Genomic DNA, 27258 nt, shown 5'->3' on the forward strand with positions numbered 1-27258 from the left:
AAGCAGTAAAATCAGAGTCTGGGGAGCATATTTCTCGGTGACCTGATCCCCTTAAAATTTATTTGATGGATTTATATTGAGTTTTGGAAGCCCAAAGGACCCAAAATAAGGTGCGATCCAAAGGGCATCAGCATCTCCTAGGATGGGACATGTAGAATAATTCCAGGGGCTCTGAAAACTTGATGGATTGGAATTCCGGATAACAGGTGGAACATTTCTTTAGCTGTGGAAGCTCCTTCTTAGCCGTTCTCTCTGGCTTTATCATTTAGAATAGAGCAGTCAAGGAAGATTGAAATCAAAAGGCTCAGTGAAAGGAGGATGCAAAACCAGATTGAGAAACACCAAATAACAGGCCACTGGGGAAAAAAAAAAATAGGCACTTTTTAAAAGGAATAAAACTTAAAGACAACAGGCTTGAGGAGGGCTGCTTTCTCCCCAGGAGCCAGGTCTGAATCCTGATGGTCAGACTTGCTTCTTCCTCAAACGAGGGGTGGTCTTGATCAGACTCATGGTCCCCTCCAGTTTTAAGGCTTTGGTCCTGTTCTTTTTTGCTATAACTTTGCAGTATTATATTGAAAATCACTACAAAAGTGGGCAAGGAGATAGATAACTAGGCCTCTATTTAGGGACCTTGGAAGTAGAAAACTGGTGATGTGGTTGTGTTTCAGCCCCTGTGCAGACCTTCCAAGCTAGTATTTGAAGTGTCAGCTTGAAGCCACAGCTTACGCCCTGGGTCCCTGCAGGTGGCTTCGTGGCATTGCCCAGCTCTTTGCCATGTTCTCTGGTGCCTAAATTAAGAGAAAAACCAAAGTGAACCCCACCCAAGGGTCTTCCTGCTAACATTTTAATACAAAGGTAACATTTCAAATGGTAAATAACAGAACTTCCGCTTGGAAGTTGGAGAAAAAATCTTTCTGAAAGTTTGTAAAAATCGAATAAGCAAGTACCACTTGAGATTATGTAGAAGGCAAATTGGAGCCATTCACACTGAGGTAAAACTCTGCAGTTACTGAAAAATATGGCAAGTGAGCTCTAACAAATAGAACAAATAGGCAAGTTAGCCTTGAGGGAAACAGGGGACGAATAAAGAGATTTGTACAAATACAACCTGCGGGTTGGGACTGTGGATTCCGGTGGCATCACACTGGGTGTGACAAGGACCATGGCCCAGTGCAGTTTGAGGATGACGGGCCTGCAGCAGCACGTCAGGCTCAGAGGATGCTGGTCTGAAGGCTGGGTCGGCCAGGAGACGCAGAGATGCGGGCAGGCGCCCCTGAACGTGTGAAGAAAAACTGAAGACACCACCAGGGAGGAGGAATCGTCCTCGTGGTGGGGAGGCTGGAACTCTTCTGCTGCTCTAATTCAGCAACTCCCAAGAGGAAACTGAAAAGACCCAGGACGCTCATGTCATCGATAACAGTGGTTTTCCTGGTGGCAGAAGTTACTTAAAGCCTACAGAAGGAGAACACCGCGTTACAACAGATTAGGTGCAGAGGAAAACAGGAAGGATTATACGGTAGCAACTCTATCGAAAGGTGATAGTAAAATTAAGTGCATAGCAAAACTCAGAATTAATAATGATAATAATATTTAGATAGTGTTTTAAATATATAGAAAAGACTTTCACAGACATTCTCGTTTGATCTCACAGCAGCTCATCGGAGTATAGATGTTATTATAGTCCCTGCTTTGCCAGTAGGAGTTTAGGCTCAGGGACATTCAGAGACTTGACCTCTAGGTCACATGGGGAGACGGGGGAGGGAAAGACTCAACCCCACGTCTCTGGGCTCCAAGTGTGCTTTCCCCACCATGCGTTGTCATAGGGGTCTCCACATCAGAGCCAGATTTTGCTACAGAACCTATTGGGTGTCATCCTAAGAGGGATTTTTATCACATTGGTCTTTCCAGGCTATCTTTGGGGGACATAACACCAGTAATCCTTCCTATGTTCATGCTTACAGGTCAGAGAACCCAAAATAAAGTAAAATTCACCAGATTCCTACCAGAAACAACAGTGGAAATAATCCACCTTCTGATTTTTGTAAACCTGAATTTTATTCTGAGATGAAACATGTACATATTAATGGAATCTTAAAACCTGAAGGTATATATTTTTATGTGTGGGGCAAGGAAACTTAAGCTACTTAAGTTATGCATAACAATATATCCTCTCCTGCAAGAGTTGGAAAGGTGGATATAAATGTATTAATTTCAGATAGGTCAGATCAAAACAATTTGCTGGAAAAGTCTAGAACAGAGAAGAAAGAGAAATAGCTCACATCCTATCTCTCCTTGAATGTGTGAGCCTAAAGCAAATTTTAACCCCCTTTACTGCTAAATTTAATGACGAAACACTTTCTTGAAAAGCTAACAGTGTTCCCATTTTCTTCTGGTCTCCTTGCAAACTGTTGTTAACAATTATACTTTTTTTATTTTGTGGAAGAACTTAATTTTCTAATCGGCATTTTGTATATCGAGGGAAACCTGGTATTTTTCGCACGGTGGATTTATATACTTCATTTAAAAAAAGACTGTCATACTGTTTTTTAATGAATGGGCACCTTTCTTTAGAGGAACGGCACTTCTAATAGAATTTTAAAGGTACTTTTGGAATTCTCAAGGTTTTGTAATATGAATTAGAATTTTAGAGCTGGAAACCCATAAAGATGATTGAGTCAAGTTCCATCATTTTACTGATGAAGAATGGGGTGGGAGGGGGCTCCACCATGATCACCCTTCCCATTAGGGACACTGCTGTGACCAGAACCCTCCCCAACCCCGACTGCTAGCCCAAGGCTCTAGAATCCTATTCTCCTGCTACATATCTAATAGACCACTGACATTATTTTGCTATTGCTGCACATGGCCACTGTGATCTGAAGGAAAACAAAAAGCTATCCCTGTATTATCTCCTTTGCCCCTTTCCTCTTTTCACCCTCGAATTAGCTCCTTCTGAATAGACCGAGTAGACTCTGCTTCACATCTGTGACAGCACTATCTCTCCGGGCCGGTCACCAGCTGTTTGGGGCCACATCTAGGGTGCACTCAGTGGACAGTATTCCCAGGCTGGGGAAAAATAGGGCTCAGGGTTTGGGCAGGCAGAGAACTTCCACTGTTGGAGGAGCTACTCTTGGACTATTTGTTGTGTTTTTGTGTGTTTCTCTCAAGGATATGGAGCTGACCAGGCCCTCTTTTTTTTTTTTTTTTTTTTGGTCATCGAAACAAGTAGCTCCTCTCAGACACCTTAAAACATAATTAGGTGTGTCTGTTTACACTTGGGAGACAGCGGTCTTCATGTCCTAAAGAAGTACAAGGAGTCTGGGAGCAGCCACAAACAGATGTTGAAATTGTCCATTTGCGGCAGGGTTATTACTATAGCACCAGGAATAAACACTGAGGATGCAACCCCTCTGCAGGGGTGTGTGTGTGTGTTGAGAGGGCAATGTTATCGAGCAGAGTAGAAAGTGAAAGGAGGTCCTCTTTTTCTTTTTTTTTTTTCGATTTGCCTTAGTATTTGTTTATCTCCTACAACAAGGAAAATTTCACTATTTGGCTTTGGCTGTTGGAAGGCTTTTGCCAAATGCTTTACAATCTGTAGGGTTTGATTTGTGTCAAAAAACCCACTTTGAGAACAAGGTTCTATGTAACTAAGATGTGTTTGTTTTTGTTTAAATCACTCAGAAGAGAAATCATCTCTTGTCCATTGTGAAAAGAGAGGTTTCAATCAAAGGAAAATTCTCCATATTCTAAAATATACAAACAGCTCTTTGAAATGGATGCCAAATCAAACTCTAAAAGGGACGTTTTTCTTGCAGAAGTTTTGAGTTAATTCCGTGTGCAGGGCCTGAGTGGAAAATCTCAGAATGTCAGAGGAACGAGTTACTGCAACACTGTGTTTGGATTCGGAAGTTACATAAGGAGCATTGTCTCAAGACAGTAGGAAGACTTGTACATGGTTTTAGGCTGAATCCTAGCAACAAAGAAAAAGAAATTCTTTTCAAAGTGAGTCAGTTTTTCAGTTAACTGAAACTGGTTTCTGATATTATTGGATATAAACCTTCAATGTGACAAGGCATGCCAGTCATCACTTTAAAAAAAAAAAATTCAATCGAGATGATCCCTGTTGTTAAAGAAACACCATCTTTCTCCCTGTCAGGACTTCTCTTAGGATGAAAAGTAGTAGATGCTAAAGGGACAAGTTGAGCGGGGAAAAGGGACAAATTAGGAAACCCAACAATTCCATCCTGGCTCTGCCACTAATTGGCTGCGTCCTTGAGTTGGTGCCTTCTTTCCTTGACTCAGCTTCCACATCAGTTGGGCTTTTTGTGAAGGTAAAACCAGATGTATGTGAAAACAGTGACAACCTAAGAAGCAATGTACACATTTGCAACATGATTTTTTAATTGAACTATTATTTTTGAGAGTCAGTGTTGACGTGGGACACGAGAATTTGCTTGGGACTGAAAAAGCCAGAACAAATTTTTGCTCTTAGTATAAGGGAGCAAATGCAGGGGACAGGTTAGAACGAGAGGTGCACCCCAAAACCGGTGGGCAGAGCAGTGCTGTGGGTCTGGAACTAACCTGAGCCCTTTTGGTGCAAGTAAACCACAGGTGTAGTAGGTCAGGAAAAGCCGTTGGCTGCAGATGGACAGGCAGAAATCAGAAGGCACAGGCAAAATGCAGTTAGGGACAAGGCTTTAGGTCAAACCTGGCATCACCATCTCTTTCTCCTCTCACACACATTTAAAAACTTCCCGAATGTCACTCTGAGAAGGAGCTACAGCGCGTTTGAAGATATGTAGGACGGAGTTATTGTTCTCAAGGAATTTACAGGCTGGTAGAAGTGGTGAGGTGATTGTAGGTCCTCTGCATGTGCATGCCTGCCTAGAAGAGAAATATAAGCGAAGAACGAGGTGCAGGGGAAGGAGGGGTCACTCTGGGCTAAAGCAAGAACACGAGAAGACTCTCGGAAGCGGAGGGGGATTGTGAGGTAGATTTTACAGCCTGCTTAGAATTTCAAGGGATTGAGATAGAGTGGAGGTGGGGACGCTGAGGGCTGAGGGGAATAAGGTAAAACCAGCGCCTGAAGGAGGGAACATGGAAGGTGGACAGGACAGAACACGGACAGGGGTCCAGTCGGAATGGATTGTAGAGCTCCCGACGAAGGAGAGTGAGAAACGAGGCTGGAAAGGTAAGTTGGGACAGGGTTGTTACTCCAGCAAATGTTTTGCTGTGTGCCTAATAGAGAGATCTGGAAACATACACGCAAACCCGCGTAAAAAGCGTGACATGAAGTCACAGAACGGGTAGGAAAGCTTGAGGAACCAGCAAGTTAGATGAGACAAGGATGGATAAGCCGTCTGGGCAGCAGATACAACACACACACAAGTGGCCCTTGGATCTAAGGCTACCTTCTGTCACAACCAGGAAGCCTCTTACGTGGTCTCCCTGGGACAGGAACCCCTCCCAGGGCATGGGCAGAGGGAGCCGGTAAGTGGATGCATCTGACTGGAGAGGGAGAGAGGGCACGGGTAAGGACAGGTCCCGGCAGGACACAGCGTGAGGCTGAAGCCTGTGGCTTTGATCCCAGATTAACGTGGGTCCTATCAGGCCTGGGAGAGCTGTAGCTTGGGGAGCTGACTTCGAGCCTGAACCAGAGCACTTTGGTCATCTGGTTCCCATTCTGGGTCTTGGGACATCGGGTGGTTTGAGACACAGGCGTTACGGTTCAGGATGGCTTCAGGGCTGTGGGACCACACCAGGGCGCTAAGCCCTTTGAAGGGAATTTTATTTGAAAAAAAACGGTGCCCCGAGCTTGTCACATTTTGAGCGATGCTACCTCCAAGGCAGCTGCTGCCTGGAGCCTTCCTGGGTCAGCGCTAGAGTCAGTCACAGGGAGAGTCTGAAACTGCATTGGTGCTGGATTTAGTCTATCTGTTCCTACTTTAAGAAGGGGAGAATCGAGCTGGATCTGAAAACAGTCTGCGCATTTAGGGGATGGTGGAATGTGGTTGCTATGGTGATTATTTGCTCTCCTAGCCTCCTTTTCCCACTGCAAGAGGCTTTTTTTTTTTTTTTTTTTTTTAACAGAAGGGTTTGGTTGGGACTGGAGCCGGGTGTGTGGAGTGAATCAGGAGTTTCAGGATTCTAATTCTCAGCTCACGTCTTTCCTAGCTTGGACCCAATTTTTAAATTTTCCTTCATCTCTGGCTCTACTAATTCAAATAATACCGTATGAAGGAATACCCCTTTGAGATGGAGCTGTTTACTATTTGCTGTGTACTTTTGCCTGTTCTCACTTACAAGAGTCTTACCCAATGAGAGAACCTGGGGAATAAATAAAACGTGACTTGCTTACGATCACCCAGAACATCAACGGTAAGGACCATATGAGAATTCTGGGGCTGAGTCGAGCACAGAAAATAGGGGACAGGAATCAGCCCCCCACCCCCACCCCATTCCACATCCCATCCCCACCTCCATCCCCAGGCCTGTCACTGACAATTGATCAGAACCCTTTCCATCACTGCCCTCCAGGTAGGAATGGCCACCAGTATGTTAGAACTCGCATGAAAGTGACACAGAATCCCTGAACCATGGAGGGGACTGTGGCAGCTGCTGAGCCCCCTAGGTCTGGGGCCAGGTCCCAGGCCACCATTTTACTGGTCTGTAACCTTGAGGAAATCACTTTGCTTCTTTGGGCTTCAGTTTGTCATCCATAATGTGGGGTCAGTGATACCGTCTCCCTCCCAGGGCTGGAGTGAGGATTTAATGTGAGTAGACTCACTGTAATGTAAGTAGACATCTCCCATGGAGTACAGATCCTCTGCAGGTGGGAACCTTCGAATCTCTTTCCCCTTAGTAAAACCTGTGACACCATGGGATGCTGTGACTACAAACTCACTTGGAGGATTCCTATGCTTGGAGCAAAGACTGGTCTGTTAAGCACCAGGCAGTGCTGGTTCCCAGCCCATCCTCAGGGCATTCCTAAACAACGTACCAAGCTTGAAAGACTTCCCCACTGAAGCACCCCAAAGGGCAGAGGGAACTCGGCTCCTTCCCCACTCTGCACCCCCCAATCTGCTGATGTAGCCCAAAACAACCCCAACTCTTGCCTGGAGAGCATTTTCTTGTCTCCTGTTATACCTTAAAATTAATGTGAATTTTCCTCCATAGTATATCTGCTTTGGTTTTAATATAAAACTAACGTCTTAACTTACTAATATCAGTTGAATGTCCCTTTTTAAAGTCCCTCCCCCATTTGTTCCCTTCTTGTATTTCATGCCTTCCTATCAGCTAAGCTTGATTGTCTAATATATAACATCTCAACCAGTTCATAAATTTCTGCTTTTAATATATAGTCTGAGTTACCATTAGCACAGGCCACAGGAAAATACCAGGCTGTCCCCTCTGCATTCAGGCTTTTTGGAAAGATTTACTTAGGAACAATTTATCATTTAGTTGCAATTTTTAAAATAATCTTAATTGGCCACATATGTTATCGAATAAAAGCCGGCCTTCTAGCGTCTGCCTCTGTCCGCGTGGTCCCGCCCCACACGTGCGCATGCGCACTGCCTGTTGCCAGGATGTCCGAAAATTATGCCACCCTAGGCAGATACCGTCACAGGAAAGCCTCCCCCTGATTTAAGACAAGATTACTGATATTGAAGCTGTTACGTTTAGGAGGGAAAGGCTATTGCTTCTAAACCTCTGTCCCTCTTTTCCCTAGTTCCTCCTGTCTTAATTGTGGCTCTACGTTTTGGTAGCCATAAGTCATTAGTGGTTTTTAATTTCTCTGAAACTGAAATAAGGTCTGAAAGGGTGGATTTGTCCCCTTTTCCTCCTTTTCTTCCTTCTTTTTTTTCCCTGGCTAATCGGAGGAACGCAACCACATCTGAAGCCACTTGGCTTATTATGAATTTCATGGAAACTGATTCTCTGAAAGTGTTTCCATATGTGTGTTCCCCATATACCCCATCCTCTCTAAATGGGAGCACAGACGTGTGCATGGGCTGGAAATGGCTTCAGGATGTGACAGAGCAGTCATATGACCACCGCGGCACTGTGGGTGGCCCCTTCTGAAAGACACGGTGTCCTGGGTGCTGGCCTCCTTCCTGTGGCGGATCTGGTTTCAAAGACTATCCACCCTTCCTAGCCTTTAAAAAGTTCTTAATCAAGGCCTAGCAAGAAGATCTCTCTCTCGTTTTTCCTCCGTTTCTCTCCCCCCCTTCACCCTTTGGTTTCTTCCTTCTCTCTTACCCTCCCTCCCCATGCACACACGAACACACACACACACACACACACACACACGCACTGCACATCTATGGCCTCCCTCCTTCTCACCAAGAGGAAATGTATTATTCCAACCATATCCTCAAAATTTGGGTGGGTTAAAGGGATGGTTGAAGTTTCTGAAAATTGCCAGGTTGTGCGTTTTTTGCTTTATTTTTATTTTTCCTTTTTCTCTCTCTTTCCTTCAGCATAGCATACTTTCTGAGCCTTGGGATCAGCTGGTCTTTCAGAATTTGTGAGCGTGCAGTGGAAAAGTACAATTCATTACAACACGGAAAATAAATATTTATACTGGATAGTCGAGGCACTTTTTCTCTCTTTTGCAAAACTACGGAGCTTGCTAGTCTGACCTCTCATTATCTTCAAAAAATCGATTTCAGATTCTCATTTTGCTGCTTTCTTCTCCATCAGTGTGATCCATTACATTTCTCCCCCGTGAGGTATATTTTTCCACCTATTATCTAATGAAATTAAAAGTAAAAGTAATTTAGTGATTGATACTTGATCATTTTAAGTGTGAGGGGACAAATTCAGGGAAAGTAAGAAAACTGATGTAAAAATCTCTTAAAACCTCAGTGTGGAAAATGCAAAGTAATGTTCTGCGTAAAGTCGAAAGTTGATTTTAGGTAATGTTTACATAGCATTTCTGCTTCTGTCATGTTGCTTGCTTGGGTCTATGCTAGTAACTGATTCGTTTAGTAGATGTTTTGGAAGTACTCGTCTTTTTTCAGTACCATACCGTGAGCTAGGTAGGTAGGGGTGCTGCTTTTTTTTTTTTTTTTTTTTTGGCTGCACGGTGTGCGGGGTCTTAGTTCCCCGACCAGGGATGGAACCCGCGCCCCCTACAGTAAAAGCGAGGAGTCTTAACCACTGGACCGCCAGGGAAGCCCCTACTAGGTAGGATTTCAAAGGATACATGGTTCTTCTTCTTCATTTGCTTTCCCTTTAGCTGGAAAATGAAAATGCTTCTCTAAAACCAGTGATGATACTTTAAAATGCATGGAGTGGTAAAATTTACATCTGTAAACGTTCCAGCTGTATAGGGTGAAGAAAAGGTGATAGGCATTTGTATACCTGGGAAGTCCTTGTGTAGTGGTGAGCTTTGAAGGCAGTGCTTACGTACCCGGGTCTGGCAGAGAAAAGAGAGGTGGCCGTGAGTCTGGGGATGAGCAAAGCTGTCGTGAGGGTCCTGAGTACATGTCCCGCCACAAAGAGGAAGGTTGATACCGAGCCGTAGTGGGACGTGACCGTGGAAGAGTAGGACAGAGGTCTCTGACTATGCCAATAGCCTCACCCTTATTTTCCGCACCCCCTTTGCAGAGCTGCTCAGTCACGCCTGGTGAAGGGTGGCTGTGACCTGTGCTGGGTCGGGATGACACCCTCTGGTTTCAAGGCTCTGCCCCTGTGTGGCCTGAAAAGGTGGAAGATTTTCCCCTTCTGTGTGTGTTTCCATAGCATGCAGATCTAAGGAAGCTCAAGGCCGAAGCTCTACGTTTCCCCGCTGGCACGCACTGTCAGGGATGCAGACAGGCAGTAGCACACTCGGGCCTGAGACGGGAGGACCACGTTTTCGTCTCGGGATGTCACGCAGATCCACGTGTCTCCAGGGTGCCATCTCTTCATCTATAAAGGTCATCCACAACTCTGGATGATGCTGACATACTGGCTCTTTAGACTATCTAGAAATTCAGACAGGAAGCAAGCTTTCCAACCCACTCCAGATAAACCACGTGACCTCAGCGGCAGCAGTTACCTTGGGGTTCAGAGGGAGAGGAGCGTGCTGACTCGCCTTCCCGCAGGCTGTACCTTTCTGGCCTGGCCCTCTTTCTCCTTCCTCTCTCCTCCCCGTGGCTCCCCAGTGTAGACTTACACACAGATACGGGCTCTCAGGATATTGGGAACAGCACGGTGGCCAAACAGAGAAATCCGTTCACTAGTGGCAACTGCCATTTGCGGGCCCCTGTCTGAAACGTGAAGTCAACCGATGTAACAATGCTTGGGGAGAGCTTTGAACACCCTTTAAAGAGAGTTTGACGAGGCTTTATAGGTATGGAATCATATTTGAGTTACATTTTAGGTTTGATGTCAGCATTACTTAATGTTTATTATAATATCTATTTTCTTGATGTGTCAAAAATGTACCAGCTGTTGTGCAGAGTTCCTGATCCCCCAACTAATTTACTTATTTGTTGATTTATCCATCCATTCGTACACTTATATTTAAAAAAAATTAAGCTCTTAAAATATAGACGGTTCTGAGGGATAGGAAAGGAAAATAAATCATCTTTACCATCCAAAGCTTACTTTGTAGTTGGAGAACACAGGCTACGAAACAGCTAATAATTCAGTAAAGTAGTGGCTGAGGGCCCGAGAGAGTGACATGGAAAATAAATGCTATTTCGAACAGGAGTGAAATAGGAAATTATATAATAGAGCAGTTGGGAAGGTGGCAGCCAAAATGTAGAAGGGGAAGAAGATTCTTAGAGGAGAGCAGCTCTGCGGAGATCTCGTGTATTATATGTTCCAGTAGAAAGGATGCTGCGAGGGGGTTAATAAGAAGTACCTGGACGTTATTTGAGATTTGGTGTGGCGACAACTCCTACCATTTGAAAGGCCCCGATGAAGCTTTGAAGTTAACGCTTCATTGCTGAGAAGTCTGAGGGCTTTTCATTCTGTATATTTTTGCCCTTGCATTAAAAAAGGGCAGAGGGCTCTGCATTTGCCCATCTGTGCTCCACCTGGATTCAAGGCCCCTTGTCCTTTTCTCCGCCCCGACCTGCCCTCCTTGGCTGGGGTGTGTAAATTCCACTGCTGAGAGGGGGTGATACGTGGGTACGATGTTTCCTAGCTGACAGCCCCGAATGGCAAGTACCCCAGTCTGCTATTCTTTTCGAACTCCTATTCCCATCCTTTTGAGAGCTCTCCTGGCCCATTTTCAACCAACCACAATGTCTTGACGGTCTACTGAATAAGAAAATGCATGTGAAAGTACTGGGTAAAGGCCTAGAAACATCAAGTATCATTGTTAGGAAGCCCCAAAGGGGAAGACGAACAGGGATTAGACTGTCAGTGCCCTCCGCAGCTCACTCTAGTTAGGACTCAAGCATGACCCAAGATAACTCTCCTTAGCCATCGGGGTGTGGAAGGCGCTGAGTGGAGGCTTGCAGGAATCAGATCAGAGCTTCTCTTTTATTCTCCCTTATCTTGGTTTCACTCCTTTCCCCTACACTTTCCACTTGCTTGGGAGACCCAAGAGACCTGGTTGGGTAAAGGGAGGCCATTTCCTTTTTCCCCATAGCCTTTGGCGGAGAGGAGCAAGAAATTTTTACTTTTAACATCGATTTTATTTTTATTTGAGCTTCATGGGCATTTTATTAATATATTCTTCCCCAGATACACTAGGTTGTGAAAAACTGCCGCTGCTGCCGTTTCAATGAGCAAGGCTCTTGCCGCTCTATTTATGATAGCTACATAAATCTGCAGCTGTCTGACTGGCTAAGGGTGCAGCGAGCAGTTGTGGAATGAAATGCATCTGTAGGGAACCAGCAGGTCCTAAGGGAATCAAGCCCTTGACCTTGGTCTCATTCACATTATGCCATGAACAACTGAATTAGTTGCTCACTGTTGAGCAGATTAGATCAACAGGTCCCGAAAGAGTTTTTAAACAGTGTCCCAAGAACAGTAGCTCTCATTGGGCAACACATGGGCACCAGAAGAACCTACTTAAATATTTCTAGGCAAATTTATTTCGGCAGATAGGCTCGTAAGACAGCAAATATATATCTGTGGTTGTGTCCACCCAATTCCTTAAGGGTGACTAAGACTGCAGAGTGGTTAGAGGTCAAAGAGGTCTTGTCTAGCTGTGGTTCTGCCTCTCTGGAGCTTTGTGATTTTTGTAGAGCACATGGCTCCCTTCTCCGCTTAGCTTCCGCATTTGTCAGCAGGTTAGATTAGGATCATCTAAACAGTAAACGAGGGGTTTGGATTTTTTTTTCACCAGAGTACCCCAAACTAGCAGAGGAGGATAAATGGGTACCTTAGGGAATCTGGGCGCATAGTTTAAAGCTTCACAAGTGCAAAATTTTGTTGAAGTCATTTTTTGTTTGTCTGAAAATTCACCCAAATGTTGCATTCTACTCCATATCATGTCCATGTTTACTGTACAGCATACCCTTGTCTCCATGCTGGGTAAAACAAGCCTATCAGGAAGATGCACCATGTTTATCTTGGGCTTCAAGTAACTCCTGGCAGTGCTGGCTTTATTTAATCGGTAGGTTGTAATCTGGAGTTTTAAACTGGCTCTAAAGCTACAAGGCAGATCACTGGGGCCATTACTGAGCTTTGGCTTTACATTTCTAAAATTAGATTGGGGTAAGAGTACTTTTAGAACTCTCCAGGCTTTCATCCTGATCCTTTTAATAAGTAGATATTATATTTTCTTTACTTTAGTTGACATAATATCTAGGTCTATAGATAGTTTGTAGCTGTACGTAATGTGGCTGGTGACATGGGTATGAATAGTTTAGGACACAAGGTCGAAATAACCTGAGAAGATGGTCTAAAAGAAAAACTTGAGATCTTGTACAGAACGGAGATTAGAAGTACAGGTACAACCCCATTCAAGGAAAGAAAATTTAGTTATATCCTTTGCTTCTGTAATAATTATTATGAATAATCGAAGGTTAGGAAGGGGTTTAAGTTCTTTCTTTTTAAGTTTAGAATTCCTTCCATCTCCCCATCATTGATTACTATATAAGAGATCTCACATGATACTGCAGCAAGTTGTTGAAATTTCTTCCTACAGAACACGTTGCAGTGTAACACGAAATAACTAAGTTCCAGAAAACTTTATTTTTTGTAACATATAAAAATTACCATATAATCCCTTTAAAGTCCTCATGAGCTCTCTTTGCCCAGAAGGAGTTAATCCTCAAGACATGACAGTCTCAAATGACTAGAAGTCATTGGTCAAAGTTCTGTAAAGCCAGCGGAAGTTTGTGGCATTGTTTTCTATAAACCACAGCCAGAGCTCATTAATTGAGAAATGAATGTCAATTTACATTAGCTGGCATTTAGAAGCCAAAAAGGTAGAGTGATCCTGGCATGTGATGGATAATAAAAACATCAGGCAAACGCATCAGGTAAAATCGAGAAGTTGGGGGTGGGAGGTGGAGAGAGAAATTCAAAACCACACTGGAGTTTACTGGCAGGGTCCCACATAAAGGGTTTTAATGAGGCTTCTGCATCAAAAGCAGGGAAACCACCTGGAATTTTAATCATGACGACAGTATATTTTAAGTATAAATACCCACGAGAAGCATTTTTTCCATTGATGAACCTACCTGTGTGAGCTCTGTGCTCCTGTGGGGGGCAAACACTGATGTTTTAAGGGTGACATCTTTCCATTTGAAATTGCTCACATTATTCTGGTTTCTCTCACGAGCTGAGCGTTGAACTTAAAGCGTACAGAAGTGGCCTGCCTATACCCATTAACTCTGCCAACTCAAGTTCACCTAGATGCCCTGCAGTGAAAATCAGGCTGGGCGAGAACATCTCTGGTCTCTAGGCAGGGCCTGTATCGTGTCAGGCACTACAGAAGCACAGGGCGGGGAGATGGCAGATCTCATCTGGCCCCGTTGGCGATTCTGTCCTAATCACTTCTTGTACCTTTTCACACGTGAGCTTGTCAGAATTTCATGTTTGGGTGGGGTTAGGGAGAGGCCAGTGGAGGATGGAAGAATTTATAAAAAACAGAGAGTAACTGCCCAGACTGTGCTAGTTTTGGTTTGTCATCTTGAAAGTGTTTGCTTCTGGTATTAGAAGCTGCTCACCAGCTTTTTACTCTCTGCCTATGGGCCTGTGGATTCTGGGAAGGTACTGTGAGGGGTGGGACCTTCTCTGCCTCCCCTTCCCCACCCCCAAGGCAGTTGCTTCTCCTCCTGTCTTGGGATTCACGGTGATAGAACGTTAGAGCCGGAAGGGAACTTAGAGCTCATCCCCTCATTTTACAGATGATGACACTGCCACCTCTGACTTCTGCCTCTGGCCTTCCACTCTCAGTAAGAAGAGCCAGGCAGGTGAGACTTTTCACAATTGCTGGGCTGGGCTGGGTGGGGCTGTCTGATTGGGACTGTCCATGAGTGAGAAACACCTTGTTAACGGTATATTGCTTTGAAGTAGTCACTTCTTGCTATCGGTGCACATCACGGCACTTGTCCCGAGCATTTTATAAAGAACACAGGCAGTGTGCATTTTAACAAAAATGAACGACTCTCGATCAGCACCTTGAAAGAAAAATATTGGGATGATTCGTTTAATAAATATTGTAGTATCCAAGAACGTGGCTATAAAAAATGGAAGCTGAAGAAGTACCTGCTCACTAAGACCTTCAAGGATTACTGAGTGCTTTCCCTTACAGATAAAAGCGGTAGGAAAAGCAAATGTATGAGATCCAAAGGATTGGAAGATTTTAGGTGTGAACAAAATCTTAAGAACACTGGTATTATAAAACGGCTTGTCACAATTCTGTCAGTGTTAGAAATTCATAACCCTGTCTTTAAAGATCACAACTATAAGTTTTTGGCATTTCCGAAAACTAATTTCCACATGAAGTCATTTCTAACTGTGGTTTCATAAGTTAAGTGCCAGAAATACCTATTAAGGAGGCACCCTGTTAGCTTTAGAAGTTCAAGGACTTTACATTTTAGAGGAAAACTGTCTTTGCTTCAGGTTCCCAGTTCCAACTGGCCTGAAGCTAATTCTGTAGGATGTGGTACAGGGGTCCGGAAGGTGGATGGTGAGGTACCCTCCTGCTTTATCTCCTCTACCAGCGAGCCTTTCCCCAAAGCTGCTGTTGGCACGTGGCCTTAATCAGGTCCTACTTCTCCCATCAAGACTTGAAATGCAGTGATTCCTAGGTACCAAGCCTTCCCCCCACCCACTTTCAAAACCTGCTAGTTTATGCCCCTTGGGAGAATTCCTAAGGGTCAGACACTCCCCATACACCCCCAGATAGGTAAGATAGTTCCAGAAAACATTGAAATCTAGTTTAATTTTTTTTTGAAATCTGTTACCAAGATGAGGAATAAAACAGGATTTCACATTATTTTAAGAGTTGAAGTGATAGGCCCACGCTAGGGTATCTTTTTGACGTTCCTTCATTGACAAGGGGCCCTGCTAAGAGTACCAATAACAAAACGGATCACTCTGGAATTTCTTTATATTGGGTTGAGACAAAGAAACGTGTCCGACTTAGTAAAAAGGTCACTTTCAAATATCTGAGGAACAACAAGGAATAAAAAGAGAGGGGAAAAAAATCAATGAGGATTCAGTCTTAAAGCCTGGTGAGTGAATCTGTCTGATCAGAGTGTTGGGTTGGTTTACACACACGACCTAGCACGCATTTGGGCTTTTAAAGCCCTTTGGGAGTCTCTGGGGGTGAAGAACTTGAGGCTCAATGCTGCTAAGACTGTTAAGTGAAAAACAAACAAACAGAAAAACCCCAGAAGTCTGTGTAGTGACCGGTGCATTTGAAAGTCTGTTTGTGGCTTGCTGTTCCTTTGGGGGAAAGCTAAAGTTTTCTTTCTTTTCTTGTAAAAAAAATAAATTCTTTCATGATTTTAACTGCTATTTACAGATGTTTCCCCCCCATCTTCTGTTGTAATTTTTAGGTGCTTCAGAACTGGGCCCTTTTTCAGACCCCAGGCAGTTCTCAAGCATTTCATCCCTCACTGAGAGCCGCTTCTCCAACCCACGAATGCACTATCCAGCCACCTTTACTTATACCCCGCCAGTCACCTCAGGCATGTCCCTCGGTATGTCCGCCACCACCCACTACCACACCTACCTGCCACCACCCTACCCCGGCTCCTCCCAAAGCCAGAGCGGACCCTTCCAGACCAGCAGCACTCCATATCTCTACTATGGCACCTCGTCAGGATCCTATCAGTTCCCCATGGTGCCCGGGGGAGACCGGTCTCCTTCCAGAATGCTACCGCCGTGCACCACCACCTCGAACGGCAGCACGCTCTTAAACCCAAACCTGCCGAACCAGAACGATGGCGTTGACGCCGACGGAAGCCACAGCAGTTCCCCCACCGTTTTGAATTCTAGTGGCAGAATGGATGAATCTGTTTGGCGACCCTATTGAAACTTCCTCAGCAGTGGCCCAGCGGCCTCTGGGAGCCACATCCCAAATGTATCAACATATACATATATAGAGAGTGCATATATATGTATATCAACTAGCCTATCTACAAAGTGCCTATTTTTTAGAAGGTTTTTTTTTTTTTTTTGTCTTGGCATTCACTCATTCTGTCATGATCTTGCAACCCTCAGAGGGTAGCTCTTGAGAAGCAAGAGGCCCAAGAGAGACAATCCTAATCAGATTCCAGATCGTTCTCTATTTAAACATGTACCTTTGCGAGCAAACAAAGGAAAAAAGGTACTTTTGTTGCTGTTGTCATTTGGTCTGTTATCCTCAGTAACCTGTTCAGATGCCAGTTCAGAGAGGTGGACTCCAAGTTCAGGAGGAAAAGCAAAGACGCTTGTCCCCTGTGCTTTGAAACCACACACCCTCACGGTGCCGCTGGGTGTGGACCAGTGCCCTCGGCAGACCCGCTTACACAGCCGGTGCAGGTGCCCACGAAGGGAAAAGGGGCAGAAAGAATGCTTCCGTTCCCTTGCCATCCATTCAGAGTAACTGTTCCAAACTTTGGCTTTCACACTTTCTGCAAGTACTCATTTGAACTGTTTGGTTCAGTTGTTTTTATTTTAATTTTTTTCCTACTTTAAGAAAGTGACTTCAAAAAGTACCGATCAGGATAGATTATTTTATTTTACCTTTTTATACTTTTTTTTTTCCTTTTCCCATTTAACCAAAAAGAAATCCGATCCCGAACTGCCCCCTTCCCACCTAACCCCTTCTTCTTTTACGCAAAACTGAAAATGGCAATACCTTATTATAGCCATAATGGTAGAGATAGTGTTTGCGTTTGGCTGTGTGTTATTTGTCTTCTTTTTTTTTTAAATTATGAATATGTGTAAAATCTGAGGTAACTTGCTAACGTGAATGGTCATATAACTTTAAAGATATATTTATAATTATTTAATGACATTTGGACCCTTGAAACATTTCTTAGTGTATTGATATGTTGACTTCGGTCTCTAAAAGTGCTCTTTATTAAATAACAAATTTCTTCAGTGGGCTAGAGCCATATCTGAAATATTGCTAAGCAATTTCAGTTCATCCAGACACAATGTGATTTTTAAAAATACTTCCATCTCCAAATATTTTAGATGTAGCTTGTTTTTGTGATGTATGAAGGAAATGTTATGTTTAGTTCTTTTCAGATCTTTGATTGCCTCTAACACAGCTTTGCCTTTTAAAAAGCAATAATCAGAGATTTAAAAAGCAACCCTTAGTCCTTTATCACTTATGTTGCTCTTTGTCAGCATGAAATGCTGGAGTGATGTGGTTTCCTAATTTCTTTGAAATAATGATGACTCTTGTCATATTAAAAAGACAAGCACAAGTGAATCCTTGAACTGCAGAACAATGTTCTGTGGTTTCATAGTTAAAGCAAAACTCGACATCACCAGTGAAGACGTAGTCAGCTTAAAGCCACACATGTGGCTGAAGGAGCAGTCGTGAGACACACGGTACAGGAAAGCAAAACTGCTACAGGGAGTGTTACCCAAAACGCCTTACCGAACAGTAAGTCAGGGGAACCCAAATCTGCCTTAGCCCGGGGCCCCACTGGCAGCTTCCCACAGAATTTGCATTTAACGGAGCAGAGTTAAGTCCTTGTCTTCTGGGAGCAGGGTCGTCTGAAGGAGCAGGCAAGTTCCAGCAGGCAGCGGATCTGAGAACATACAGGCAGTGGGGACCCATAATACAGCCTCTGATAGTCATATTTCTCACCATGGGGGGCAAAGGGAAGGCAAAGCTAGGTGGAATTTGGTGTCTACTACTGCGTATGAATTTGAGCCGAAGCCCTCCTGTCGGATGCACTTTGACCACTCCTGGCGGCCACGTGGCAGATTCTCAAGTGTGGATCCTTGATCCAAGCCAGGACCACTTCACGACACCACCAGGCAGATCCCCACCCACCTCCCCCACAGGTCAGGGCCCTTTCATTTAAAGCTTGTGCCCGCCCCCAGGCAGAACCTTTAGAGCTTTGCCTCCAGCCCCAGAGGCCCTTTGCTCCCCGGTCATCATCGTCCAGCCCACCTCATAGAGCACCAAGCATCTTGGGACGGCTCGTGGGGCATTGGACCTGTGCTCCTCGCCTGGGAATTCACCCTGACTCCTCCTAGTAAAGATCGAGGGGAAAACCAAGCCCAACCAAAACAAAACACTTTGCCTTCTAAAGGTTGTATACCAAGTATGCTTAGATAAATAAGCCACTTTCCTATTACTGAAGATGGAAGTAGTAATTGATACTATTTATTATTTGTGTGTGGTAGCTTGAAGCAAGCCACTGTCCATTTATTTGTAAGTGTAAAATATGTGTGTTTGTTTCAGTAGCACTTAAAAAAGCCAGTGTCTGGTTACACATTTCAATCTTAATTAATTGACAGAAAAATGTTACTGCCAGTGCCAGCTGTACCCTATTTAATAAAAAAGGTACTATATCTGTACATTCTTTTTTAATGTTGAAAGGGCTTTTTTAAGTTTACAGTACACATACTAAGTGACTTGAGGGATGCTTTTGTGTTGAAATGTTAGTATAGTGGCTGCAGGCAGCAACCCAGAAACACTTTAAAAGTTTTCTTTTTTTTTTTCCTTGGGAAAAATTCAAGCACTTCTTCCTTCTCCCCTCACTCGAACCATTCCAATGGGGTAATTTACATTTCTTAGATCAAATTCAGCCCTTTTTTAGCCCGGGGGTTAAATTTTTCTATCTTTTTTTTTTTTTTTTTTTAACCAAATCCTTAATTTGCACTGGGTCACGTGTATGATTTTTGATTTCAAGACCAAAGCAAAGCCTTACTGCTACTGTGGAACCATGAACTAGCCAGCACTCTACTTCCTTCAGATTAAAAAGGCATGGTTTACAGCGTGACCAATACAGCCACTTTTTTAACCTGTTCTAACCTATGTCAGAGTTCCAGAACAGGTACCGAAGCTTTAGGGTTTTTTTTTTGTGAAATGACATCCAGGTTGGAACTGAAAGACTCAACAGATCAGCTGTGGTTCGCTCTTCAGGCCGTCTTACCCCCACCAGGGCCTTTTAAAAGTGAGCAGAGAACTGTATACCATTGGGGCGCATCCATTGCAGATTCAGAGGGGAAGAGATGTGTGTGCTGGCTGAAAGAGTTCCCTCCATTCCCAGGAAAGGGACTGACTCAGAGTCTAGGTGAATGCATGGAAACACAAAGCATTAGCAAAAACAATAATTATACCTATGACATTCGAAAGAACCATAATAAATAAAATAAATAAAAGACGACTCTTCCAAACCTTGAATTTGTTGTTCTTCAAAAGATAACACATTTGAAACATATTTTCTATGTGAGAATTTTTTAGATGTTTGTTTACTTCATGTTTACAAATAACTGTTTGCTTCTTCATGCAGTACTTTGAAATATATCAGCCAAAACCATAACTTACAGTAATTTCTTAGGTATTTTGAATAAAATTCCATTTTTTTGGATATGCTTTACCATTCTTAGATTTCTGTGGAACAAAAATATTTGTAGCATTTTGTGTAAATACAAGCTTTTCATTTTTATTTTTTTCCAGTCGCTGTTGCCCAAGATTTGCTTTCTGTGCACATATTGTACAAATTCTGCTTTGTGCCACAGGCCATGATTGTGGATGAGTTTACTCTTAACTTCAAAGGGACTATTTGTATTGTATGTTGCAACTGTAAATTGAATTATTTGGCATTTTTCTCATGATTGTAATATTAATTTGAAGTTTGAATTTAATTTTCAATAAAATGGCTTTTTTGGTTTTGTTATGTGTGTACACTGGGTCTTTTCTCATCCGCGGTTTCTTCTCTAGTCTGACACCTACTCCTGCCTACACCTGGGCACTTATTGGTCGTAGGACTTGCCAGGGCTGGATGAGAGCAGAGATCCTATATTACTGGTGAGAGGAAAACCGTCTTGGTAAGCGCTGGGTTCTTGTTTTGTGCTACCCCTAGAGAGGGGTGGGTGAAGAATCTAGCAGTGTGCTCACTTCCTTATCAGCCTGTTGTCTGAAGGAAGGAGTGCTCACCCCATCCTTGGGTAAAGCCCCTTATTCCAACCAGGGGACGAGTCAGGGTAGAAAGACAGCAGCCTCGATGGTTCCATGATGCTAATCTCTGGACACATGAACGGGGCCGACAGGTGAACCCTTGACTGTAGTCCCAAGAGCTCAAGCAGCCCAGCCGTAGAGGGTAGTCTGTTTTCCTTCTGACATCTCTTTTGGGTTCTTAAAAAGAAAGTCAACCGAAGACAAGGATGAGTAAAAACGGACCTTGGCCTGGAGAGCTCTAGCCTCAGAAAAATTCCACTACTAGTCAGGTTAACTCTAGTTTGGAGACTTTTTTTCTGGGCCACAGTTTATTTTTGGTAAGTCCCTCCCCTGCGAGAAGGTCGAGGGCCTGGGGTAGAGCGGTTGCTTGCTTTCTGTCCCGTGCTGTCCGTGTGCCTTGGCTTATCGCAGTTCTAGAGAGGGACGGGGAAACCTCGGTGCCGACAAGCGCAGTCACTGGCGGGGGGCCCACGTCACGCTAGGAGTTAGAGGCTGCCTTTTAGATCTGCTCATCCTTGCCCCTTTGGCACTGTTTTCTGAGAGATCTTGGAAACAGCTCATTTCTAAGCCTGGGAGACATCCTAAAAGCACTTGGGTGAACTTAGGCCAGGGAACTTGTTTGCAACTCTTTGAGGATGTATATTTATTTATCCTTTTAAATTAAACATCTGTGTGGCTTTAAAAGGCACTGCATGGGAGGTGGGCATGGTGGCCTTCTCGGCCTCTCCAGCTTTATCCTGCAGCAGCAAATCACTCTCCTCCTCGGGGTCTCAGTTTCTTGGTTTATGGAAAGGCACTGGGCTAGACCTTGGCGCTACTGGCATTTCAGGCTGGATAATTCTTCGGCGTGTGTGTAGGGAGGACTGTCACGTGCATTGTAGGGCGTTTAGCAGCATCCCTGGTTTCTACCTGCTACGGGCCTGTAGCATCCGCCCAGTCGTGACAATGAAAAATGTCTCCAGACGTTGCCAGGTGCTCCCTGGGGGGCCAAAGCGCCCCGATTAAGAACGACTGGGCTAAAGGCTCTAACGTCTCAGGCTTTCTGGACAGAGCTGGTGCGAGAATACGTTGCTCATTGAAACAGGACAGGCAAATAGGAGACTGAGGGACTTCCCAGGGGTGGATGCCCATCCGCCTGCCCCGTCCCTCCACCTGATGGCACCCTGAGGGCTGTACGTGTTGGGACAGAGGCTCCTGACTCTCCAGTCTGCACTTCCTCCATCTTCCCCGCTTCACGGGCCCTGCAGCCAGCGATCAGCACGGCTGTGGGGCTTTGCTAGGCCTGACCGGCTGGGCTGTATTTATCATGGCTGCTTCTGTTTCTCACTGGAAACGACAGGCGGAAGAAGAAAGCAATTTCTCCAGTGTTTTTGACCCTTTGTGCCCCCTGCCCCACAAATATTTAATCATCAGACATTTCTTGGAGAGTGGGTGTTTCCTGTTAACTCGATCCCGGCCGAGACTGGCCCCATAAACACCTCAGCTCTCCGTCGCAGAGTTTATTTGGCTGGGAAATGGGTATTGCCGTGTAAACAGGAAGCCCCCTGAAGTTATTATCTACAGATGCGGTTGAAGAGCCACATGTTTATATTTATGGGATTTGAGAACAGTCTGAAAAGGCCAGGGAGGAGGTAGAGGAAGCCCTTGTTCACAGGGAGGGCAGGGCCCACAGATCTGCACGTGTTGATGTTTCATCCCCTCTGGAGGCGGGTGGTTCATTGCACTGACCCAGCCAAGAGCCAGGGTACAAATGCAGGTACCGGCTGGTCTGATGTAAGCAAACAACCCTACCTAGATATCAGGTTAACAGTGGGCAATCCAGTTTCAATCTCTGACCCAATCACTTAACGCCATTTTAGAGACCTGTCCTAGGAAACAGGGTTTTTCTGGTGGGGGGGCGGGAGGGGAGGGGCGGGTGGTACGATAAGATCTTACAGGCTTTAAGTTTTTCTGGGGACAACTGACTTCCTCCGTTTCGGTGAGTGCGGGCCAGCTCTCCTGTGAGACCCCAGGCAAACACATGCATTTGCTCCTCGAATCGGGTCCGAAGGGCTCAGGAAGGATCCTTCGAAGGATGCCTGAGCTGTCCGGGTGTTGGTGCAGAGAACATGTGGGTGACAGCTGGTTGCTCACTGGCGCTGGGGGTACCAGGCTACTCCAATGCCTGCTCTACCACCTCTGCTCTTCCCTCCTGGGCTCTCGCCTTGGGTCTGCAGAAGATGCTTAAGTAAGGCCAGGTAGTAACCAATACATGGATGGCTCTCATTTAAATTATGAGCTCTGAGCAAAGGCGAGGGCATCTCCCTCCTCCTCCAGCTTCTTTGTGGCTCCCCGGGGGCTTCACAGCATTCAGTCGGGAGGTCTTGGAAATGAAATTTTAAAAAAAGTTATACATCAAAATTTGACAAAGGATCCACTGAAGATGTAAAAGGCAGTATACTAAGGGGTGTTTGTGTGTGTATGTATGTATGTGTGTGTGTGTGTGTGTGTGATGGGTGCATGCACACCTGAAGGGAGGGAGGCGGGGAGGGAGGAGGGTGGAGGGATGGGAAGAGATGCCAGAGCAGCCTTCAGGGAAAGACGGAGCTCAGCACACACACAGATACCCCTTGACACAGCATTTATTTGCCTCAAATTCTGCAAAAAAAGCACACCATCCCACAAGCACTTACTCTTCTTCAAATAGGTTATTTAGAAGGGACAGGGGACACTGGACGCCTCCCTGAGATGTCAGGAGCACGGTGACATGGACATCTAAGAAGGGTTATTATTCATTTTTGTAACGCATTTATTCACAAGCGTTTTGTGATTCAACCGGCCCTGCTGTCCTGGACAGACATGCTCAACCAGTTGGAAAGCAGAAGGATCAAGTTTCTGGAAACCCACTGAACTTTTACTAAAATTTATTTTAATTTCATTTGCTTATTATCTTGTTGCAATGGTGTCTGACCACTCAGTGGGGTTTTCTGGAAAACCTGCTTTATGTTTTAGCATTGCAAAGGTAGCTCACGTCATGATTGCTGTCTTTTTGTCCCAGGTCTTTCTGTGCCACTCCACGGCCAATAGGATGGAAAGAATCCCACCCCTGCCCCCCACCCCCCAACCTGTCATCCTTATAGAGAAATCAAGACCATCTAGCAAACTGCTAAAAAAATGGGAGGGGGGAGGGATGGGGACATGCAAAAGTTCTTCCACACAAGCCCTTCAAGAACTAGTTTTATCTTCACAACACTAAATGAGACCAGAACACAAAATTGCAGCGAGGTCTCATGTGGCCCTGTACTCCTTCTGCCTTGGGACATTTCTACTGGAGAACCCAAAGTGCCAGAGGTAGCCCGGATGCGGGGATGGAAGGAAGATAGAGTGGAATCAGTGGAGTTAGGAGATACAGGATACAGTGGCAGCGCTGAAGGGGGTCTTTGAGAGCTGAGGGTACCAGGAACTCCCAAAATGCAATCGGATGATGGATTGATGTAAATGTGCAAATGTCTCATTTAAAAACAGCAAAAGCAAACACACAAAACCGCATGACATGTGTAATCGCGGGAGCCTTAATACAACGGTTTTATGATTTAAATCTCCTTGGACATCCTTTCCTTCCTAAATTAGGTCATTTATTTTTTTTATAACTGCATCCATCTCTGACAGTGCAACAACTCTGGCCAGTTTCACTTTCTGTTTCTCTGTGAGTTTCTCTCTATTCTCTCTCTATTCTTCTGCCCTGAAACGAGAGGAGCCTTTTGTGGGAATCATGACATATTCCAGCAATGTCTTAGCCCGATTCTGTTTTTCTCTAACAGTCATTTAGTATTGAAATCTTGAAAATCACGATGACCTTTGTCCTTTTAGAGGCGTGCTCAGGGAGTCTTTCTGGGTGTGGATTTGGGGGCATAGAAAATCTGACTCCTTATCAAGATCTTATTAGTGGTTTTACAGATGAGAAATGCAGAGACAATTACTGAATGTAATTCTCCACCACAACTTCTGGGACGCACTGGGAACTCAGATTGTGCGGGGAGAGACCGATGGACCAAATTTCATTCTTCACAGGCATCAGAGGGAGAGAAGGATCCAGGAGGGAAGAAAGGGCGGAACCTTAGCAAGGAGTTAAGTGGTTAATGGGAACTCAGTTTTTTTTTTATTGGCTAATAAAACCTCTCAGGGTTTTTCATATTATACGATTCCTTCAGGCTCCTAGCCCAATGCTTAAAAAAAGCAAAAGACAAAAACAACAACAAAAAAGCTGGAGCCTGAATACCGATGCAGCTCCAGTCTTGTTTACTTTTTCATTTCCGCAGTTGTAAAAAAAAAAAAAAATTTCCTCTGGTAGTTCAACTTTATCACACAGCGGGACCGGGTCAGTGTTTGAACAACTCCAGTGATTCCTGCCTCCCAGTGAAAGGAAAAAGTACTCTCCATCTCTCTGTTTCAGAAAGAGGAGACCACGATGCAAATGACAGATGCACTGGGAAATTTTAAAACGAAAGCCCGGGTGGGGAGGGGGGGTGGGTAGGAGCGAGAGCAGATATTGAACCGAAACCCATCTTTGGAATCCTGAATGCAAAGATCTCTGTCCTTCTCTTGCCAGTGGTGCTGTTCTCCCAACGGAGCAGGATGTTCTTGTTTTTAATAATAGCCAGACCAGATGCTAAATTCTCCTCGGCAACATGCTGGAGAAGTGAGAAGGCAAACAGCTGATTCCTGTTAAGATGAACACCAGGAGAATAAGCCAGAAAGTATGAGAATTCTCTGGAGGTTTTTGCTTTGTAAACCCCCGTTTGGCAGGGAGATCACAGAATCCTAGCTGAAAACACAGCCTGTCCTCCTGCACCCGTGCCTCCTTCATGCTGCTTGCTGGGGGCCTTTGAGTCTCCTGCCTGCTGTCTATCCAGCTCTTTTCTGAGTTATCCAGAGGACCGGCTCCCAGGTGCCCCAGGAGGGAATAGTCGGAAGCCCCGAGCCCTTTGGCTTTCACCGACTATAAAAAAAAATACTCATCAATAGGAGGAATTTTTTTACTTGCTCCTTGCCATAGAAAATAGTGAAATCCTGAACCCAAGCCAATCATTTTAAAATGGCATCTTTGTTCCATCTTTTTCACTCCCTTCTTCCCCCTGTCAGAGTCCATCAAATCTCGCAGTTCTTATTTTGTTTTAGAATACGCCACACATGTAAGACGCTGCTTTCTTCTTTCCCGGGGAGATGCCAGAGCCGCTGTGGGGCTCTGTGGGGCAAGGCTGCACGCTGCTGCCGGCTCATGCCACCCAGAAGTTGCTTCCCAGAGAGCAGGGGTGCCTGGCGCTCCCTGACAGTCTCTCCTTGGGGCTTGCAGGAGTGAGAGAAGGAAGGGACGTTAGGAGCAGGTAGAGAGGCTCGTACCGGTAATCAGGTCCCCAAAGTCCTCCTTATGGCCTTTCTTCTTCCCATCATCCTCCTAAACCCTGGTCCTTCCTTTTCCTGCTTGCTGCTCCCTCCCCTGCAATGCACAAAGGACACCCCAGCAACTATTCTCTCACTATTTTCGTCCTCTGTAGCTGTCCTTGAAGTTTGCTTGGCCCTCATCCCACTAATATGAATATCCCGGGGAGAAAGGAATGGAGACAGAAGATGATTTCCCTCCTTCCCCTCTTGGGATGGCACTGATGGCCATTGTTTTAATTTCCTCTTGGGGAAAAGTTGTATTTGGTACTGGTAATGTGACCAAATAATAATAATACTTAACAACATTTAATTTTCATGGCACACTGGACTATGCCCTTGGCACTTGGCTGAATGTTTCACATGACTTATCTCAATCTTCTCAGCAACCTATGAAGAAGGTAGTATTGTTTTTATCCCCATTTTACTGATGAAGAAACTGAGGCTCAGACTTGCCCAAGTTACACAGCCATTAAGACTCAAGCCTAGATCTGCCTGATTCCAGAGACTATATTCCTAAGCTAAAACTTTAGACACAATCTCCTTTATCATCTGTATAGTGGAGAAGGGAGATGAGTTAATGAGATATGAGGAAGCCTAGCAAAGTATCCACAGCATAGTAAATATAAAATTGATGGGACCTATTATCGTTACTCATAATAACTAAGATGATTCTCTTAAAATGAGTCAATAAGGTTTCCAAATAGTTTGAATCACAATAGAGCTGGAGCCCGAAGTGGAATGCTTTTTAAAAAATATTCTTTTAACACTTAAAAAAAATGTTGCTCTTTGAAAGTAATATTTTTCTACATATTTTATAAACTAATTTTCTACTGAACATCATGGCTAAGTTTGGTAATTGGTTTAACATGGGTTCTTCCCTGTAGGAACTCAGAGACATCACATCACATAAACTATAAATTTAAAATACACGGGCACATTCAGAACAGAAATGTTGACCCTACCCCAACCTCAGTCCCCAGTCTGTAATCTCTTCCAAGGTTTTCCATTTAGGTGTATTGAGTTTCATGTTAATTTTGTTACTGCAGAAGGTATTAATGAACCTGATTTGGCAGCATTGGCCTCATCTTAGAAGAGAAAGGCCCAAGCCAAGAAATTCCTGTCAACTTCAGCTCTTTCGTTTCCAGGAGTGGCTCTGGGATCCTTCTTACCGCCTGATAAAGGGGCAGCACCCAGATCCCCCATTTCTGAAATGCATCACTAAGAGGCAGTGCTGTGTACTGGAGAGAGCTGATCCTGGAGGCCCCAGGCCTGAGATGGGATACCTGGTGTGTGCACGG

At 44.6% G+C, this 27258-nt stretch overlaps 1 protein-coding gene across 6 annotated transcripts in view; it reads left to right on the forward strand.

The window, feature by feature from the left end:
- RUNX2 (RUNX family transcription factor 2) overlaps positions 1-27258 on the forward strand; it is a 358429-nt gene that overhangs the window by 195888 nt on the left and 135283 nt on the right. For 3 of the 6 annotated variants that reach the window (XM_081246845.1, XM_081246847.1, XM_081246849.1), the window contains 2 exons: positions 14304-14369; positions 15963-20256. The exons of 2 other annotated variants lie outside the window; for them this stretch is intronic. In XM_081246845.1, the coding sequence (XP_081102971.1) occupies positions 14304-14369; positions 15963-16441 (545 nt within the window). In that variant the 3' untranslated portion in view covers positions 16442-20256. Of the gene's footprint in view, positions 1-14303; positions 14370-15962; positions 20257-27258 lie in introns of those variants that run through there. One more of the 6 variants, XM_081246846.1, reaches the window with a different exon arrangement.

This window comes from Mesoplodon bidens (genome assembly GCF_964165515.1).
Source record: "Mesoplodon bidens genome assembly, chromosome: 10".
Classification (NCBI taxonomy): domain Eukaryota; kingdom Metazoa; phylum Chordata; class Mammalia; order Artiodactyla; family Ziphiidae; genus Mesoplodon; species Mesoplodon bidens.